Raw genomic sequence first — 19,963 nt, forward strand, 5'->3', positions numbered from 1 at the left:
CCTTGCAAAAGTCATTTTAGATGCCTCTTTTTTGGAAGGATCAGTTCTGATACAAGAAGCTTTGTCAATGAAAGGATCTGATGACCATAAAAAAAAACCAAACCACACATGAAAAACCACAGCAATTTGCAAAGGGGAAGGTTACAGAGGCTCTGCACAAGGCTTACTGCACCCATCTGAATTCTTGGTGAGGAAGTTGTTTGTATCCATACAGGCCAGATTAGATTTTTTGCAGTCCTGCATTCCTACTTACTTACCTGAAGACATGTCTTCTGGAGAGCTGTGAATGTCATTTTAGCCAGTTAAGGCCATTGTCCTGCAAAAAATGAAGGTGCAAACTCTTCTTTCCACAAGTTGTGTTTTCTGTAAAGGGTCTATGCACATGTGGGAATTGAATTACAGGCTTTTGTGCTTGAAAGATTCCCTTTGGAGAGATGCACCTGGTCTCGCCTGAGAATTTGAAAAAGCCTTTTCCTAAAAAAGGGCCCTGTCTGCTTGCATGAGGAAGGGTTAAAGAACAAAAGCATGAAATCTCCTTTCTTGTTTCCTGATCAATCTAGCCATCATTATGAGAGAAGCTTTCTGATAGCTTCTCTTTGTCATGTAATGTTAATACCATTAAGTCCACTTTGGCAAGGAAAGCAACGTATAATTAATTTGCAAATCAGGAAAGTGGATGTGATTTTTATACAAAAGAGAAGGTCTTTAACTGCAGAAGGCGTTGTGTGGGCATGGCTGTGCTGCAGATGGGACCTCTCCTTTCCCGCAGGGCAGGTGTCCCTCCTCGAGCATTCCCCTCAGAGTGGTGATGTTGGGACCCTGAGGTCCCAGGCTGGGTTGGTTTCCCCACGTGCCCCACTCGGTGCACACACCTTCAGTGGGTCCCAGTTTGCTGGCAGCCAGAAAAGGGCCTGAATCTAACAAATAACAGGGGAACCAGGTGGAGCAAGGGTTTGCTTAGGAGTATGCAAGTGCCTCTGAATACCTGTGGAGCACGTTGGTTGAGCCAGGTGCAAATATCTTTAAGCCTCTGCCTCCGTCCACTTTCTTTTTTTTTTCAAGCCTTAGCTCTATTAGAATTATTGTTATTTTGATGCAGAATGCATTAAAAAGGGAAAAAGAAAAAAATCCAAACCCTATCCGGACTGATTTGTTCCCAGAAAGATGTTTAATTTTGTATGTATAATTGAAAGGGGCTAAATATAGCTGTATTAATATTTATGGGCCTTATGTTGGAGTCAATACAAGAGTTGCTGTTCAAGGCAATTAAGCTTTACCTTTTCACATCTAGGATTTCAGCGTTTGGAGATGACAGTAGTTGTGTGACCTGCATCCAAGAGAGAAAAAACTAAAAGCATGCCATTATCTGTCAAATATGATACCCTGTATTTAATGCTGTTTGCTGACAAGCAGTTTGTCTCCAGCAAGGGTGATCTCTCAGAAGCAGGAATGCTATCTTAATAGGGTGGACATCGGAGAAATCGGTAGGCTCAGAGGCTTGCAGGAGAACTCTCCCTGCAGCCAGTGCTGTGTTTTGGGAGGAACTGTGACTAATCTCATGGGATCAGAAAGCGGGCATTGCCCACCTCTGCTGCATTGGTACCTGCTGGGGACGAGGGGGAAATGATTATGGTGGCAGTTCATGGACTCCATTTATCTTCCTACTGTCTCCACCCTGGAGCTGGGGCATAGGAAACGCGACCGTCAGTAGCTCATGTGTGGAAGTGCCCAGGGCAGGGAGGGCTGCTTGCACCCTATTCCTGGGCTCGGGCTATCTGTGTGTGTCTGCGGGGCTAGTCACAACCTTCATGTCATTAAAGCACAGGGAAAGCAAATCCTGTCCAGAGATCTGAGCCGCTCTAGGGAGAGTGTGCACGGGGAATTAGGTCGAGGCTGTAATGATGAAAACAAGTCAGTTTGCGTTAATAACAAAGGCAAAATGATGATGCGCTTGATTTCTAAAGCGCTGCCTTTCAAGAGAAAGGGTATCACTAGGATAACATGACAAGAGTCCTGGCAGTGGTTGAATTGCCTTGCATTGCCGCTTTTTGGAAGCTGCAGCTCTTCACTGCTCCAGTTAACAAAGAAGCTGTTAGACACTGTAAAATCTCTCACTGATAAGGACTGTCTGAATCCTGCCTTTCTACTAAATTTGATCAATGTGTCAGATTTTTCTTTTCTTCTGTCTGGACTCTAATAACTGCCTTTGAGAAGGAGGACTGCAGTACGGAGCCTTGGTCACGGCTGCTCTGCAGCCTCCTTGGGGAATGAGGGGTTGACCTGCCCTCCCCGGGGCTGATGCTCACAGCCAGGGCTGCAGATGGATGTTGTCTCAGTGAGGGTGAGCTTGGCACTCATCCCTTCTCCTAAGACTCATGCGCCCCACAAATTTTGAAGCTTTGTGTGGGTGTGTTTCGGTTCTTTCACTGGTGCGTTGTATATTTTGGTAGCTGGAAGCCTTTTAACCCCCTTCAGTAAGCATCAGGGGAATGCGTTTTCTGATGGCTTTCATTAGCTTTTGCTGTTGGAGCACAATAGCTGCTTAAACAGGGAGGGAAAAGCAGAAATCAAATGGCACACCCGCAGAGGTAGAAATGGTGGCCACGCTCTTAGTGGTTGGAAATGAGTTTTCAGCTCCAAATGGCCCTTCTGAACTCAGCCTTGGCTTGGGGGATTTGCACCAGGTGACGCTGACCCCAGCAGACTGGTATTTCCTATTATGGATGACAATAACCTTGCCAAAAGGTGTTGGCTTGATAGCAAAGGATTGTTCCTTGGTGTGCCTGAGAGCGAGCCAGCGCAGGGCTGAGTCCCACCTCATCTCTATTCCTGAACAAGGGCAAGGAAAGCTATGTATTAAGGAACAAGGAAATTGCACCAGTTAAATTTAAAAAACTCATTTAGCTAAAGCAGCACAAGCCCCCATGAATATTTATCTGATGTTACGGAAGCATGTGGACTCCCACCTACTTTATTAAATTGATTTTCAATAAAAATGCCAGTGGAGGACGTTTGATTAATGGCTGGTGGGACGGTACAATTAATGTGAAGTCTGGAGTCAGCAAGAAGTGTCCCCTGAGCCCATGTGTCCCTGCTGGAGGCTGGGCTAAGAAAATGTTTCTAAACTTCTCTGAGGTACAACAGCAATGTTTATCCGTGTGGTTTCTACGATGGGGTGAACAGGAGTTGCTGTTTTGCTGCTGTTTGGCTGGTGCATGGTTTTGCTGAGGGCTGACGTCCTGACCTTGAAGCCGATGTGTGGCTTTTGCTCCCAGTGCTCTGCCTTTTCTTCTGCTTTTCACACCCCTCTGAGCAGGCTGCGCCTGAGAATTAAGCACAGCAACGAGCTTCAGCGATCATGTCAGGTTTGAGTGAGGCTCCCTGGGCCTTTGCATTTAAACATGCCTGGGATTAGCTCCATCAGCCTCCGGATCCGCTCAGCTCCTACCAATTTACCTGCTTGGATTTGTCTCCTGAAGGAAGGCAATTCAAAGCTGCAATGTTACAGCTCTATTAGAGAGCTGTAGTGTGGTTTCCCGCTGGGACCCCCGCCAGGGCTGGTGCCGCCTCTTTCTGATGAGCTGTCGGGAGCTCGGGTGGGAGATGCTGAGCGTGATGCAAGCGAGGGTTGCGGGCGCTGCGGTACCCAGGGAGCCTGGAGATCCCTGCGGGGTGAGGGGGCCTCCCAGCCCCTGGAGGGCAGCGGGGCCGGGGGCTGCCTGTGCAGACTGAAATAGGAACTTTCCCCGGGGGTCTTGTGAAAAATCTTTGGAAGCTGCTGTGGGTGGGATGTTGCGTCTCACTTTCCCTGCAGGGGGTTTCTGAGCCAGAGGCGTGGGTTTTTCGGGTGTGATGGTTAGGCGAGGACTGCACGGGAGCAGAGGCGGGTGGCGTGCCTCGGTGCGGCAGGGAAGGCAGTGTGTTAGGCGGGGAGGTGGGTCCGTCCTGGCATCCCTTGGCTCCACACCCGTGGAGCCCAGAGAGGTACTGCAAACCCTGTGAACCGCTGCAACGGGGGTGCCCGAGAGGCATCTGATAACCAAGACCTGGGGCACGAATCCTTCCCCCAGCCAGTGTGGGAGCCCTGTGCACAGGCTCCTGCACTGGGGAGCAGGATCAGTGCTCTGATGTGCTCACAGCTTCCCGGAGGGCAGGTGGTGTCCAGCAGGCTACGGCCAGATGGCATAGGGAGAGCAGCCGGGGGCAGAGATGGTGCAGATGCTCCTCATGCTGCCCTCCGAGGCTGAGAGGCTCTTGTAGTGGTCTCTATTTTGCAGTACTTTGGGTTTTCCTCTGCATGCAAATGTATAATGAGGCCCGTGATGGCTCTGGGCAGTGCCCGTGCCAGCAGGCAGTGGACGGGTGCAGATACTTTCAGCGTGTGCTGAATTGTTTGGGCACTCCCCTGCTGCGCTTGCATTATCGGGGAGCTGGGCCAAGACTGGGCATGGGGGAGAGTGATGGGAACAGAAAGGAGTAAAAAAAAAAACAACAAAACAAAACAAAAAAACGGGAGCAGGTGCTGGCTATTATGTATGAAGCAGAAAAAGAGGAGAGTTCTGGTTGAAAACAGAAGCTGAGAAAAGGCAGATTGGCAGCCAGCATATTTCTGGAGACAGCTTTCTCCTCTGTAGGCTGTGAGTCGCCTAAGAAATGTGTCAATAAAGCACACTCGCAGGCACTGTCTCTAATAAATATATATTTAAGAGAGACATTTCTTCAAAACTTCTGCTAGGAGATGTCTAATTCTGAAGGGATGGCATGAAAAATGACATCTCCAGTGGAAGCAGAGAGTTGCCATGGGAACTGGAACGCTCTGAATGCACATCGCTAAAACAAGAAAACATTCTCCCCAGCAAAGGAAATTAAAAATTACATCTGGAGGCATCTGCCCTCTGCTTGTCTCTGATGGGAGTATCAGAGTATTATGCAGCATATTGTGATTTGTGTAGTGGGTAGAACTGAAAATGCAATATTTGTTGCCGAATTTTTGTGAGTAACTGTGATAAAAAGCCTTCCTGTGTGCTGGACAGACAACGCTGGTGTCTGAACAGTGCTGGGGAAGGGAAGATTTAGAGCCATAAGGGAATTTCCTTTAAAAGGATTTTTCTTACTTGGGAATAAAACAACATCCTGAGTGCACAAATAAGCCCATCTCACTGTGTGTGGATCACCCTGCTATTCCTGGGGTTTGCTGGCCCCATTTGCTGGCCAGGGACTTCCCTGGGAGGCACGGTGATGGAGGGGCACGGTGCGTGTCTGGGGTTTTATCTCATGCTTTGGAGACTCTCTATTTCTGCTTCCAAGTCTTGGACAGCAAACACAGGAGGAGTCATTTCCGCGTGGCAGAGGTGGACTCGCAGTCCATGCTGTCTAATGCATTTCTTGGTGCGTTGGCAGCAGTGTGTGCAGAGGTAACACAGGGAGCTGGGTGAGCCCAGGCAGCAAGGAGAGCTTGCCGTACTGTACGACAGGACTCCAGCATCAGAGGAAATGCTAAATTGACCAGCGCAAGGCAATGTGAATTAAATAAGTTTATTTGTACGATGTATCGGCATTGCTGCAAACTAAATGAGCAGCGGCCATGCAGCCCAGAGACCCGTGCATGACGGGGGAGAGACAGCTCAGTGGAGACCTTGGCTCTGCGCACAGCTCAGCGGTCACACTGGCAAAGACCATGTTGGGGTGCATAAGGAAAGGAAAGCATTTGTCTGCATTGCCCTGGGGGTGGTGGTGAAGGATGCCAGAAGCGTCACCGGAGGCACACTGTCGCGGGAGATGATTAAGTTCTTCTGCTGAAGGAAATGCTAGCCAGGAGCTAATGGATAAGGGAACCAGAGTGCAAATGACTGTGTTGCTCCCTGCCATGGTTTTCTTGTATCTTCGTCTCACTACCTGGCGTTGGCCTCAGGGGACAGGCTTGAGAATTAAATGGACTCTTCCTCTCAGCTATACAGCAAGCCCCAGGAGCCACTTTCTTTTTCTTTTTTTTCTTTTCTGCACACTACAGTCCGTCATGCGGTCTGGCAATCCTCAGCCTGCAGAGCAACCTGGAACAAAATATAGCCAGAGGCATGGGAAGGCAGGGCTGGGGCTAAAAGGCAGATGGGGAAACTCAGGCACAGCAGAACTGCATTGCATGCTCAGTGCCATAGTGCAGATTAGCACCAATGGTGGGGTTGGAGCTCAGAGCTCTGCCTGCAAACCTCACGCACTTGATTGAGACATCTTGTTTATTCTTTCCCCCTCTGCAATGACATAAAATTAATGCAATGCAGTGTGTTTCTCATTTGATTTTTCTTGCATTTCTCTGCTTGCTTTCTGGCTTTCCAATCTTTCCAGTTGTTTTCTATGTATCAATGATTACCAGGTTAGCAATAGCAGTTTTGTATTGCACCCTTGTGCTTATCTTTTTCCTGGGGATCTGCCTTGAGCTCTGATGAACTACAGAGCTCAGTAGTTCCTTTCCAAATGCTAAGGATTTTACTGGCACTGATCTGACGTTTTTGCAGCTCCTCTTCAAGCATGTGAGTGGCCTGTTGGGAGGTGATGATTTCTGTTAAAGAAAGACTTGCTGCGAATGAGTTAACAAAAGGTTCAGTGTTTTTAGGAAAGGGAGTAAGTGATAACCTGCTGGGGCCAGTCTGCAAGCTCCCTGATGGAGAAGCTTCAGAGGTGCACCGCATCCACGCGGGTTCTGGATAAGCCTGGTCTAATGACTGACTCTCGCAGCCAAGTTATACACGTGTGAGGGCACACAGCAAAGGCAGCGGCTCAGTGGCTGCTTTGTTCTGGTGCCTTATCCCTCCCGTGTATGTGCAACTTCAGCCACAGTACTGGGGCACAGGACCTGCTGCAGTCTTTCCTTGAGGGTGCTGTTCACCAAAATTCCTTGATGTGGTCAACAAGAACATCATCACTGACCCCTAAAGAAGGAAATTAACTGAAGGTGAAGTCAGGAAGGCAGGCCCAGTACGAAATGCAGGTGTTTTGCCGGTAACATGGAGAGGTTTGCCTAATGCTGGAGTACCAGTCTGGCATCTTTGCCCTCATCTCATTGCTCCCTCCAGTGTGTACAGCTATGTAGGCACCCTGCAGGACTGTGGTCAGCAAAGTTTTCCTGGCTTTGGTTTTGTTAGGGCCACAGCTACGTGTACCAGCTGGCAACACGGTGTTGTCTGAATGCTCTTCCCCTGTCCACTGGGACTGGCAGGGATTCCCTTCCCCGAGCACCTCTGGCTTAGCCATCAAGGACAGGCTTTTATACTGAATATGTTAAATTATGCATGCTAATTTATATTCACACATTTTCTCATTGTATTTATAATATATAACAAACATGTTTATGTAGCATCTCTCTTCCATTACCACAGGGTCTCAAAGCACTGTAGAACCTCTAAAAGCAAGCTCATACATACATATTCCTCCTCTGTCTTCATAGCATCTGAGGGTGTCCTAAGTCCTTAAAATAGTAACTACAGTAGCTTTGTTCATTCTGTCTTTTCTGTCTGTAGCAAAAATAGCGCCACTAATTTGTAGTCTCTGTTTGTAGTCTGTATGTGTGAGAATGAGGGGTGTGTGTAAAGCCTCCATGACTGTACATCCTCTAGCAGTTGCTGCTTCTGACTTTCTCTTCTATCTGACTCTCTATTCTATTCCGACTGCACTTTGTGTTTATCAATAGCTTGCACCACACCCTGATTCTAACCTCTGTATGTGTATTTTATGTCACTTAATGCAGTAATAAGAATATGTGCGTGTGCATGCCTGCATGGGGCAATGAGGGGAAGCTAAGTTAAACTACATGAGCCAAATGTATGGTTCTGTTGAGTCTTGCGTTAGTTTTTTGCCTGGGCTCCTAATGGAGTAAGGCTTATCACATCTTTCTTTCTGCCTTTTGTCTTCTAAAAACTTTTGAGCCTGTTGGCTGATCTGAACAAAACCTGACAGGAAGGTAGATATCTCAGAGATTTTAAGTTCCTGCAAGATTTGTGGAATTATGCAGCTAAGTGGAAAAAGACCTGAAGTAGAGAGAGGTAACTAGATGGGATCAACTGCTGTTAGGCATCTGAAAAATAGGCAGGAAAAGCTGATCTGCGGGAAAGCAGCGTTTGTTGGCTCCACTAATGGTACAGCAGCATCTCTCCTAGGCTGTTCTGCTGGATAGAGCTCTAACCTGCATCCCCCACTCTTGGTAAATGTGAGAAAATGCCTTTCTCCAGCATGGGAGGGTGTGAAATCCCTATAGCATCTTCTACAGCAACACGTGGACTTACTCACTGCGCCAGGAATGCCTAGAGCCCCCTTATCCATTGTGTGTTGAGATAAAGAGGCAGTGTAGCATGCTCTGTTCAGGGAGTTCAGACCAGAAAACTGGGCTACCCTGTGCCATTACTGACATGGAAGTGCTAGGGAGGCAGTGCAGTTTCTCACCCAGAAGGGACAAGCAGATGCCCTGTGTGGCACTCAGCGCTGTGCTGGGACACTGGCTCCCTGCTCACTTGGAAGCAAGGAGGAATAAGATGTGCCTGACTCCTCTGCTTTCAGCAGTAGTTATGCCTTGATCCAAACTCCATAGCCAACGTGTTACGTAGGCATGGAGAGAGCTGAGACCTGGGTCAGAGCCACGAGCATGTGTATAGCACATTTGGAGACTGCTTAGGGATTTCTCTTCCAAGAACTGAGCTGATCTTCCCTACATAACCCAAGGAGTTTTTGCCCTGGGTGGCTTGTGCCCCAGGGATCACCTAGGAATTAGACATCCATCTAGGCATTACAGTGTGCCATAAATCCTAGACAAGCCATGCTCAAGTGGTAACTGGGTCACTTCATGGTCCTGCATCTGGTTCCTGCAGAGGACACTGGATGCAGCCATGTTACAAAGCTGCATATTGCGGCATGCTGTGTGAGACAGGCAATAAATCTCTTCATTGCATCAGCTCTCCCCTGGCCCTGCTAAGAAAGAGAGCCAGGGCAGCAGGCCATCTCTTTGAGGGATTTGACAGGCATCATCTCACTTCAACTGGGCTGAAAAATTAAGTACATGTAATTGTAGACCATGCTGATGTCTCTCATCATGTGTGAGTGGTTTCGTTGTCAGCTGTCTCTTGAGAAAGCCCCTGAAATTCTTTTCAACTTCTTGCTACCCCTATGCTGAAATATCCAAGTTGGGGGGAGAAAGGAGAAAAAGCACAGCTGGAAGTGATACCACACGCATATCTGTGTTTACAGATTTGATGACTTCTCTCTAGTCTGGCTGGAGGACATGGAATTGTAGACACTGATGTGCCATCACACCGGAGAGAAAGTAGTGATTAATCACCGTGGCTCACGGAGCAGCAACTTGGGAACTGTCTGTACAGCAAACACTGGCAGTCCCAGGGGATTCGAGCAGCAGTGGTGGGTGCTAAGCCAACCCCTGTGAAAAGATGTCTTGGCACCCCAGGATGGGAGGGACAGGCTTGATGCTTTCATGGAGAGCAGCAGATAGCCTTGTTTCCTGTGTAAATGTGATGCCTTTTTGATCATAACTCTGCAGAATTCACCGGGAGTGTAACTGAGGGGGTCAGATCTGTTACACAGACTGAGTTATTTCAGCTTTACGAGTGAGACAGGGTGACCACTTCTGGAAGCAAGCAAATAGCCGAGCAAAACTGCATTAGACAAATAGTTCATGACACATAGGCACAGCTAGATACAGATCTGATCCAAAGGTCTCATTGGCAATCCCCTGCAGGCTTTTACTCACCCCTGCTTTTGTTGAGATAAGACATTTGTTTCAGACATTTATATTGTTTCTTTCCTTACTGTGTGGTTTATTTTGCAGAGTACAAATTTCCCAGTGCTCAGTCCTTGGCTGACCCCACTTTGCAGTGGATGAGCATCCCATCATCTTTAACCATCTTGTCCCAGGTGGGAGCATGAGGCTAAGGCCAGCCTTCATCCACGGGACCCTGGTCATCATCTTCATCTCTACGCTCACTAGAGAGAGGCAGATGCCATCAGAGGCAGTCAGGTCTGGGTGGGCTGACCGATGTCTGGGATTACCCTCCCACCATAGACAAAATGGGGTCAAGGAGGTCTCTGTTATGTCTTGATGCTTCTGCCCAAGTGAGTTTTTCTGGAGATGTGTTGGTGGTTTAGGTAGTTCAAGGAATTAAACCTGATGCCGCTCTTAGTTCTGTCTGGCCTGCGCAGGACTGGGCCAGCTGCCAGGCCTCCTGGTGACACTCTTGGCCATTTGGCATTGACTTCTGTAGGCTGTGTGGTGTCCTACCAAAAGCCTTTGCTTCTTACTGATTTCAACTGTTTCAATTCTATGTAATTCTATATACAGAGGTGGCTACAATTTATTCCTATGTAAGGAAGGCTGCTGGCAGGACCAAGACACCCTATGTATGTTCTGGGTTATTCTTCTTTGAAGAACATGTGCATGCTGCCATCCACTTTTGGGAAAGATGCTCAGGCTGAACTCATCAAACCTGGGTAAATGTCTGCAATATGAGACTTGGCTTTTGCTTGTGAACAAGTAACTTTGTATTCAAGGATGCTGAAGCACTAAGACAGCCAAGCAACATCTGAAAATATGTATTTTTACTTTGGGACTGGGAGTTTGAAGAGGTTGACTGTGACCTCTCTATGTGTTTTCTGAGATCCCCAAGTCAAAATGAATTGAGGAGAGAGAAGGAGCAGTGCTGAGAGCTGCCCAGATCTCTCTGCGCTCCAGCTCTGCTCTCCCTTTTGGAGATGCTGGAGGAAATGCCAGTACCTTCTCCATTTTTTGCCATCTCTGTTCCCCAGCCTTCCCCTCCTGACCCATGCATAGCCTCTGCTCCCAGCATACTTGGTGTGAAAGCATCCCAGGTGCAGTAGGGATGTTTGTGGTCCTGACATTAGCAATAGCTCTTGCTGCTTTGTGGCCTTTGGGTGGCAGGAGCTCCGTCAGTCTATGTCCTTGGAGTCAGCTTTATCCCCTGGCTGGGCTGGACAAGCCTAGGAGGCATTAACAGCGCTGCAGTGATGTTCACTGAAATGTTTCCTTCTGTGCTGCTATTCCTGAGCTCCCTAGCAAAAAAATGCAAGAAAACCATCTCTAATGTCTGTGGGAGAGTCTTGCTGGCCCTGCAGCAGGAGAGCAGCACTGAAGGCTACATCAGGGGTTTCTTGTGTGTGGTTGGTGATGTAGAAGATGTCATGTCTCCATTCCTGCAGCTCTTGCAAGGGAGGTTGTGGTAAGAGGCAAGACTGCCCTCTCCCCTGTGCTCTCCCAGTACTGGCACAGCAGTCCCAAGGGCAAAGACACAGAGAGAGTACCCTGTGCCACACCACCCAGCGATGTGCCCTTCCTTCTTCAGTGCCTCTCTTCTTACTGAAAGGAGACACAACTCGGCTCCCACTTCCCAAAACAAGGCAGCACCACAGGTTAAAAGGCCATCTGAAAAACCAAGGTAGGAACTGGCAAAGGCAGCAGCCCTGTTGTGGTGGGACTGATGCTGTCAGTGAGAGGAGGCACCCAAGGATGGAGTTCTGGCTGGGGGCTGCAGCGTGCTGGCTCCGAAGGCAAGGGCTGCCCTGGGTTGTGGTGTGGCTTGGCTCCAGCGGGCTCATGGGGCTTGTAGCAAAGGTCATGGAAGCCTCTTTTTTTCCAGAGGCTAAAATTGGAAGGAAAATTAAATCCCCCCACTGAGAGGCTGAGAAAACAAAGAATGCAACAGCCAAAAAGCTTCTGTGTGCAGCTGCAAAAATTACCTTCTGCTGCTTATTAATTAGCATGGCAAGGATTTGGGAGAAGGCATGAGGTGGAAGTCAGTAGTACAAACCAACTTCTTGTGTTTCCCTTCCTGGGGGTGCTGGGTTAGCTGTAAAGCACCGTCCTGTCCAGTGTGCTTACTTTGGGTTACATAACATGGGAAAGAGCTACGCAGCATCCCCTCTCTCTTTGTGGTGACACTGTCCTCACCGCAGGCTGGTGGAAGTCCTTCCCAAAGGATTTTGTGTATTTGAGTGGACACTGGACAGGTCCTTGGAAGAGGATCACTGAATAAGGGGACCTCATCAAGCTGAGAAACTCTTGAGCTGAGGCTAAATGCAGTCTAGGAGGGTGTTAAGGGGCATTATCAGCTTGTTATGGCACTTTTTAGGTTGTGACCATGGTTGGAGAAGGGATATTGGGCTGGCTGGATTCCAGAGCAGTTCATACGGAGCCCAGTGCAGATGCATCTACCTCCAGGAGCTGGGCTGGAGCAGTCTGAGGGTTGGTACCCCTGGGTGCAGAAGAGCTTGAATAGCACTGTCCTGCTTTCTAGTCTCAGCCATGTCATTCACAGAAACACCAGTACAGACAGGCTTGTCACCTCCGAGCTCCCTTAGGTCCCAGCACTGCCTCGAGGAGGTCCCAATTCCCTCGCTCATCCAGCTTATCTCTGAGATAAGGCTGTGCAGCCTCCCTGACGTCAGCACAGCAGCCAGGAATCCCCTGCACGAAGCCGCAGTGGCTTCGCCCCTGTTTTAATAGTGCACATCATTTGGGAGCCTCCAGTGCTTGGATGCAGGCACATCATTTCTGCTAGCTTGCGGCATAGCCTCTGGGAACCCCCGCCTGGGAAACGTGACTGTGTTCAGCACATCCGCAAACCTCAAGAGCTGAAACACAACCGTCCGAGTCAATTATATTACAGCTGAGATTCTTAAATAAACAGCACTTGATGAGTGCAGCGGGATGTTTAATAAGAGCCTCCTCAGCCCCCTGTGCCCCCCGCCTCCTATAATCACTTGTAGAGGCAGCCCTACAATCTACAGCCAGCGAGGGGAGAGGCAGCGAGGCAGCATAATTTGTATTCCAGCTCTGCTACTGCTCCTAGTGCTTCCAAGAAGCAAGTAAAAATAGCACTCCGTCATTTTGTAAATAATAGCTATCTCCTCACAGGCCCGGGGAGTCACGAGCACTTAAAAGGGAGATTGCGGGAAGGGAGGGAAGTCTACCTTGAGCCAGGGCCAGGAAGATGGGACATGGGGACCCGGAGGAGGGGACAGGGGAGGACAGGTGAAATGGAAACCCTGAAGCACGCTAGCAGCAGCTGCTGCTGCTGCTTTACACCTTCTGCATGCACAAGGGAAGCAACCGACCCTGCTGGTGTGGGGCTCAGAGCGGCAGGATCCGACCCTCCACGCAGAGCTAGTAGGGATGTTTATTGCCTGCACAAGCAGCTAGATCTGGCGCAGCAAATTCTTGGAGAAGGAGCGGGGTAGCTTTTAAAGAGCAGGCAGGTGTAGGGAGTGCCATGGTAACACTGTGGGAAGGGATGTTATAGCTTTTGTTTTACATTTGCATTGCAGATCTGCCCAGCTGTGGGGGATTTCTGCAGGCGGGAGCAAGGCAGCGTTGGCTGGCAGGCAGGGATGGGGCTTTGTACCATGTGGGAGAAGGGGCAGCTCTGATCGGCCTGCAGCACCTTGTTCCTGCTCACACACTTGCTCCAGATGGTTTTAGAAACACAGTTGTGCTGAAGCTTAGGAATAAGCTGAGCCTATAAATGGGAAAAGCCCCCAGACAAGGGAATCGGCCTCAAATAAATAGCTTGGCAACATGGCATGCCACTTGGGTCTCTAAATTCTGCCCATGTTCAAACATTGAACCTGAAAATCTCTTGCTCTTCTAATTTTGTGACTGCTTCAGGGTCTTTTTTTGCTTTCCCAGTCCCCAGGTGGCAGCAGCTTGGGGCATGGTGAGGCTCAGCAACATGGCCGGAGGGTGCTTGTGCAGCCTGCCAAGAGCAATACCGTGCCCCCTGCTGGGCAGTGGTGCACCAGCCCACGCCATTCCCTAGGGCTCTGGTCCTTGCTCCACTCTGGCTTCCTACCTGAACCAAGTCTCTCTTCCCCCTCCCCCCCCCCAATTATAAAACAGGACTGGAAGCATCCACCTGCTACCCCAGCAGGCTTGAAGGCTCAACTCACTTGTACATGTAAAAAAAACTTTGAGTCACAGGGAAAGATGATGCTAGAAAAGGAAAAATGCCATGTAATATTCTGCAACGGGTCTAGGGAGAGTGCCTAACCCTCTGCAGTACAGTCCTTAATTATTAAATCTTTGGTGAGAACTGGGCAAGACAGCCAAGCTGCAGCATGAGCATGTCTGTGGATTGAGAAGGAGATGAGGATTTCCCTGCCATGTCTCTGAGCGGAGGCAGGAGATGCTCCTCTCTCAGCTTTCTCTTGCTGCAAAAGTAGATGCAGTTTCTTCTTGTTCAGGCTCAGGGTGGGTAGGTGTGAGGGTAAGGAGAGGGGAGGCTGGCTGAGTAGCTCCTGATTTCTCTGGAGGAGAAGATGTCACCATCACAGAGCTGATGAGCTCCGGCAGAGCTGCAAGCAGTGTGGATGCTCTTGGGCTGTAGGATCATGAAGGAAGCGAATCTCTGAGGCTGGAGCTCACTCTGTGCCGCTGGTGTATTACTTATCTCTGGATTGCCCAGCTCCGCTGAAATCCCTGCTTGCGTAGCAATGATTTAAGCTCAGAAATCCCTCTGGATCCCAGCCAAATCCTGCCCTTGGGAGCACACATTAACAGGGAAAGTTCAGTCTGGCATTTGCCAGGAAAGGTGCAGGGAGCCCATTTTTCTAAGTGCTGGCGGACATCAATAAGCCAGTGACCGAGCCAGGCCCCCCCAGTTTGTCCCTGCACTGGGCGCTGACTTGCAGGCACAAAGGGGTCCCACCCAGTTCCAGCGGGTTTGCATGGCCTGGCCCGGGGGGGTACATCTGCGGTCTGGAAATGGGGGATCCTCTTCAGACCCAAGCTGTAATTAATTATTAATATTAATACATTAACGGTGTTTGTTAATGCCATTATCTTTGATTGGATTTGTCAGTAGATTGAAGGGGTGGGAAGCTCTGGAGCTCTGTGACAGCCAGGTTACAGCACGTTAAGGACATAAAGGCTCACATAAAGATAGCAGGATCATATCAAAAGGTGTCCAAAACTAGTTCTGCCTTTTTACCTCCTCATCACTTCCTGAATCCCTTCCCTTGTACTTGGACCCCAAGGATCACATTGTAAAGCATGGGTGCTTTCATGGACCCCTGTCCCTCTGCCCCCTCAGGTGCAGGGGACAATTTATTCTGCACCTCACAAGGACTGGCTTCACTGGCCATGGGCAGCCATGGATCCTGATTTGATGACCACGGCTGTAAATTATTATCTTGGGCACACTGAATGCCAAGAAGGGAGGAGGGGAGGGAAGAGAGAGTTTGTGTTTTCTCTAAAACATAATTAGCTTTCTCTCGCTGCATGTGTTAGCAGAAAGAGCCTCGCTTCACTAAATGTTCTTCTCTGCTGTGTATCTCATTTGAGGACTTGTTTGGAGGAAGACAGAGAGAATACCCTGAGTGTTTAAGTCTTACAGAAGTAACTCATTTTGTTCAGGATGATGTCTTGTTGGCTTCTGCGTGTTTCAGAAAGTGTACCGCATACATATTTCTCTTTAACCTTCTTTTTATCGCATCAAGACAAGATCAAGGGTTACTTATATAGCACAATAATATCAGCCACAGGCTGTGTCAGAAGCTTTCCAGCCATAATAACGAAAGACATGTATACGTATATTTTAGCCATTAAGGAGAAAACCCTGCCAGAATGCATTATCTTATTTTTGGATACAAAACTTTGAATCACAAAACTAGCTTCATAGTACTGCAAAACAACTGTCAGGGGACAGAAGGATTTCCATAACTGAATTGAGCAATGGGCCATCCAGGCTACTTGCAAAGCTGCTGCAGTGGCCAAAATGAGGTACTATGCATAAAATATGAACTCTTCTTTGGGGCTCTAAATTGGTTCTTGCATTGGGAAAGCAGCTCTGAGCCAGCTAATGCCATACAAAAAGAGCACAATTGGCATGTTCTATCCCTGAAGTGGTGAGGATTTATGGTAACGTAGTGCTAAACTCAAGGCACCTCACCCATCATTTTTTCAGTACAACCCAGTGGGCAGAGCGTAGGACCATGAATCTGGCAAATCACTATGCCTTGATTTCCCTGCAAAATGGGACAGCAGCAGAGATTTCAATTAGGAAACATGCTGAAATCGTAATGAAGTCAAGAATGAGAGCTGTATGTGCTGTTTGGCACATGTGCTTGTGGCTGTGTTCTGCAAAGCACTTTAGTTTATTTTTACCTGAAGGCATGTGATTAAGATTGCCCCTGGGTTTTAGCACTCGGGACAGGAACTGGGGCTCTGTGGTTCTGCTGGGGCAGTGAGGCTGCTGTTCAGCATCCACAAGGGTGTCGCAGCCTGGGATGCAGGGGAGCGTGTGATGCAGGCGAGCAGCAGCTTTGCAAGAGCAGCCTCTCACCAGGAGCGAGGCACTTAGGAGAACAGCAAACACAATGGCAGTAAAAGGCAATCAGAATATTGATTCTTTTTACATACAGATAAGCCTGAAGCTGTAACAACCCCAGGGTTTCCTAAAACTGGTGGAACATTGCTAGGCTGTTTATCAGGCTGGGAGACACAAAGGGATTTCAGATTAAAAGGAGTTTCAAAGCATCAGGGCTTACCTCTGTACTGAAAACGTGTGGATCTGTACCACATTATGTATCGTGTAGCTGCATACATTTTGTAAACACACATTGTCTGGCTGTGTGGGACATATTCATCCTTGGTGTAAGTGTGGAAAGTAGCAGAACTACATCAGAGATTAATTTGACCAATTACGAGTGATAAAATCGGCCATTGTTCAGGGCACAGCAGAGAGCACGATGCCGGCTTGCTGAGGGCTCGCCAGGGAGGCGCCTGGCAGGAAAAGCCACCACATAACAAACCCCAAACCCTTCCCTATACAAGCAAATTCAGTTCTCTAATTGCTTTTTTTCCCCTTTTTTTTGTCCCAGACAGCGTAACTGAAGTCAAGACCGACATTTACGTGACAAGTTTTGGCCCTGTCTCGGACACAGATATGGTAGGTGCCACTGGCTCATCGCCTCCTGGGGAGGGATGGCTTCTCCTGCAGCCACAGCGGACATGTCCCACCCTCGTCCCTCTACAGTCTGGGCAAAAGCAGGATTTTCCTAAATGACAAGAACATGACAAGCATCCCAGCTGCCTGCCTGGGCATGAGTGGGCCTCATCATCTTCTTGCAAGCCAGGGGGAGCTTGGTGTGGGTGGTAGACAGGGATTGTTCCTCACGTGTGTTCAGGCTTTTAGAAACCAATTGATAATGCAGCCTTGAAGGGTCGATACCTTTGCACCACTCAAGCACACTGCAGGCTTTAGGGTCTTTTTCCTTCTTGCAAGTGCAACCTAATGAAAAGGGGAGGTCTGCCCATGGGACCAAGACCTGTACATGCTCCACCCATTACATGCTTTGACAAACACCTTCACTGTAGCCAGCTTTCCTTGACCTGACTGTGCGTGGAGGAAGGAAGGTGCTTCCTGGGAAGAGGGGAGGATGCCAGAATCTGGCCTGTTTTGGTGGCAGTGCCAGAAGAGGATGGTTCACCATCAAACTGTCCTTAGTGCTTGAACCAGAAGGGAGGCAAAAGAGAAAAAAGAAAAAGAGCTGATTGCAATATTTTGTCATGTTCAGGGAAAATTATTAATGAAAAGGCCTGAGGTCTGAGTTTAGGCTTGTATTCCCACAACAGTTTGTCTTCTAATTAAAACAGGACTGTGGAGCATAATTAATAGTGAGCTTTCTCAACAGCATTTCTTGCAGCTCATATTCCACATGCATCCAGGCGCACAGAGAAGAGTTGGCTGTTCATGGTTGCTCAAAATTTTGAGGATGCCACATGAGGACAGTCACGCATTCAGGACTGAGACTCTCCTGCACGTCCAGTCCCAGAGGTGACCTGGTGCTGGCACAGCCCAGGCCAGCAGTGGGCAGTCCTGGCCTTGGAGGGAGCCCACTTCGGGAGAGGGAGCAGGCATTGCTCTCATCAGCTAGGTTAGGCAGGAGTAATGTCCTGCGGCTCTCGTGGCCCCTCTGGAGCTGGGAGGGTTTCATTTTCTGTGTTGACATGGCCATGAAGATCTCTTCAGCTGCCCCACTGACAGCCCCATGCTAGCAAGCGGAGGAGTTGGGGGAGAATAAAATCTGTGTTTCATTGAGGTGCTAGCCCCATCACGCAACCCCATCCTTCTTTGGAAAGATCATTCCCTTCCAGGGTTAGAAGTTAACCTGATGTCAGCGTGGCCAAGAGTATTAGTTTCATCTGAGTTCTCTCTCTATCTCACTTGCTTTCCTACAGCAGCAGAGACCCATAATATATTCAGCAATCTTAGCCCTTGGGGAGTATCTGATAATTACTTCCAAGGTGGAGCATATTTGATTAAGGGAGTGTGTATAATGAACTGTGAAGAAGAAATATGAGGTATTGAAAAGAGGAAGGTATTCTCTGCAATATGATTTAACAAAATGAATTTAAAATTAGGAAGACAGTTAAAGAATAATAAATTATTTCCCCTTTGCGTGCTTTAGTTCCATGTGTTTTACAAATGCATAGCAAATGTGTTTTAGTGTGCCGTTCTGGTACTAAATGCACTCAGAAACACGAGACAGAGAAACCCCATCTCCTTGAGAAGCGTGGGGAGAGCCTGCTCTTCTGTGGTGGTTCCTTTCATCTCGGGAGTGGGGAAGTCCCTCCTTCCCTGCTTGCATCTGCCTGGTGATCTCGCTCCCGTCCCTCCTACAGCCATTACTCATTGCAATGGAAAGCCGCTCCTGTGCATCTTGATGCAGACAGAGACTGTAATTATGATGATGGAGGAGAGGCAGGTAAAACTGCTGTGGAGAGCGGAGGAGAGCAGCTGCTTACAAAGCGTGGAGGAGGACATGTAGACCTTTTCTCTGAGATGCTCCAAGGGACTTCTGATCTCTCTTTCAGTGTGGTTTGGAAAGTAGAGCCTGATAGGACCTGACATATGCCTGAATCTTCAGTAGTGAGCTCTTGCAGCTTTGCCTCAGTCCCCAGGAAATTGAAGGGGGAAAAAAAAAAGTTTAAGGGAATTTTATTCTTTGGTGGATAGACTATGGAGACAGACTCAGTCTTGATGTTTTCGGCCACTTCTATAAGGTGAAGAGCATAATGTAGAACTAAGTGTCCTGATTAAAAGGGGCGACTTGGGAATGATGCTCTCAGGGAAAGAAGTATAGAAAAGAGGGGAAGACTCTGAACATGATTTCTCTTTTCTTTGGGAATGATTCCTTAGCATAAAAGAAGAGAAACAGGGCCTGGGAAGTTGTTATAAAAGTTTTACTTCTTTGTTTTTTAGTAGAAACAGGGAGTTCTGAATAAGATAGCTCTTCTCCTGATACGGACTTTTCCCAAACCTACCTCCTGGGACTGCACACAAGCTCATTCCTTTTTTTTTTTTTCCCTTTACTGAGCTTAAAACCACAAAGTGAAGGTAGCTTCCATGAAGGGGCAGAATATCTTGTACAGGGCAGAGCCTGTGGGAATGTAGGATCTTCTCTTTCCTTCCCCCAGCCAGGCTCCAGAAACTTCACATTTGAGCTGGAGTGGCTCTGTGGCCAGGGAGCAAGGATGAATTTCTTTACCAAGATGCTTTCATTCAGCTGCCATCTGCTGCAAAACCTGTAGGAATTTCTACGACCTATAGGAAACTGATGCGCAGCAGCTTTTAAATGCTTCTGAGAAGAGCTGCAGGAAAGAAATCACTCACAATGATAAGTTTAGTTGGTCCTGCAGCCTCCAGGAACCCGTAAATAAAGACTATGAGTCTGCAATGGCAGGGGAAGAACAGCTGGGACAGACAGATTTTCCAAAGCCCCTGCCTCTCTCTGAAAGCCTTGTGAGCTAATGAGATCCTTCCTTAGCAAGAGGAGGTGTGTGTCGTAGAGGTGAGCAGTGGTGCAGCTCATGCTGAGGGGCTGAAGAATTTCCCACAAGTGACATGGACCCTCAGAGGACATGGGGTGGCTCAGGTCACAGGGAACAGCAGTC

General features: G+C 48.5%; 1 protein-coding gene across 2 annotated transcripts in view; it reads left to right on the forward strand.

The window, feature by feature from the left end:
- Positions 1-19,963, forward strand: part of LOC104318832 (gamma-aminobutyric acid type A receptor subunit alpha3) — a 75,568-nt gene that overhangs the window by 22,588 nt on the left and 33,017 nt on the right. For both annotated transcript variants that reach the window (XM_069811167.1, XM_069811169.1), the window contains exon 4: positions 16,888-16,955. In XM_069811167.1, the coding sequence (XP_069667268.1) occupies positions 16,888-16,955 (68 nt within the window). The remainder of the gene's footprint in view (positions 1-16,887; positions 16,956-19,963) is intronic.

This window comes from Haliaeetus albicilla, chromosome 23 (genome assembly GCF_947461875.1).
Source record: "Haliaeetus albicilla chromosome 23, bHalAlb1.1, whole genome shotgun sequence".
Lineage (NCBI taxonomy): Eukaryota > Metazoa > Chordata > Aves > Accipitriformes > Accipitridae > Haliaeetus > Haliaeetus albicilla.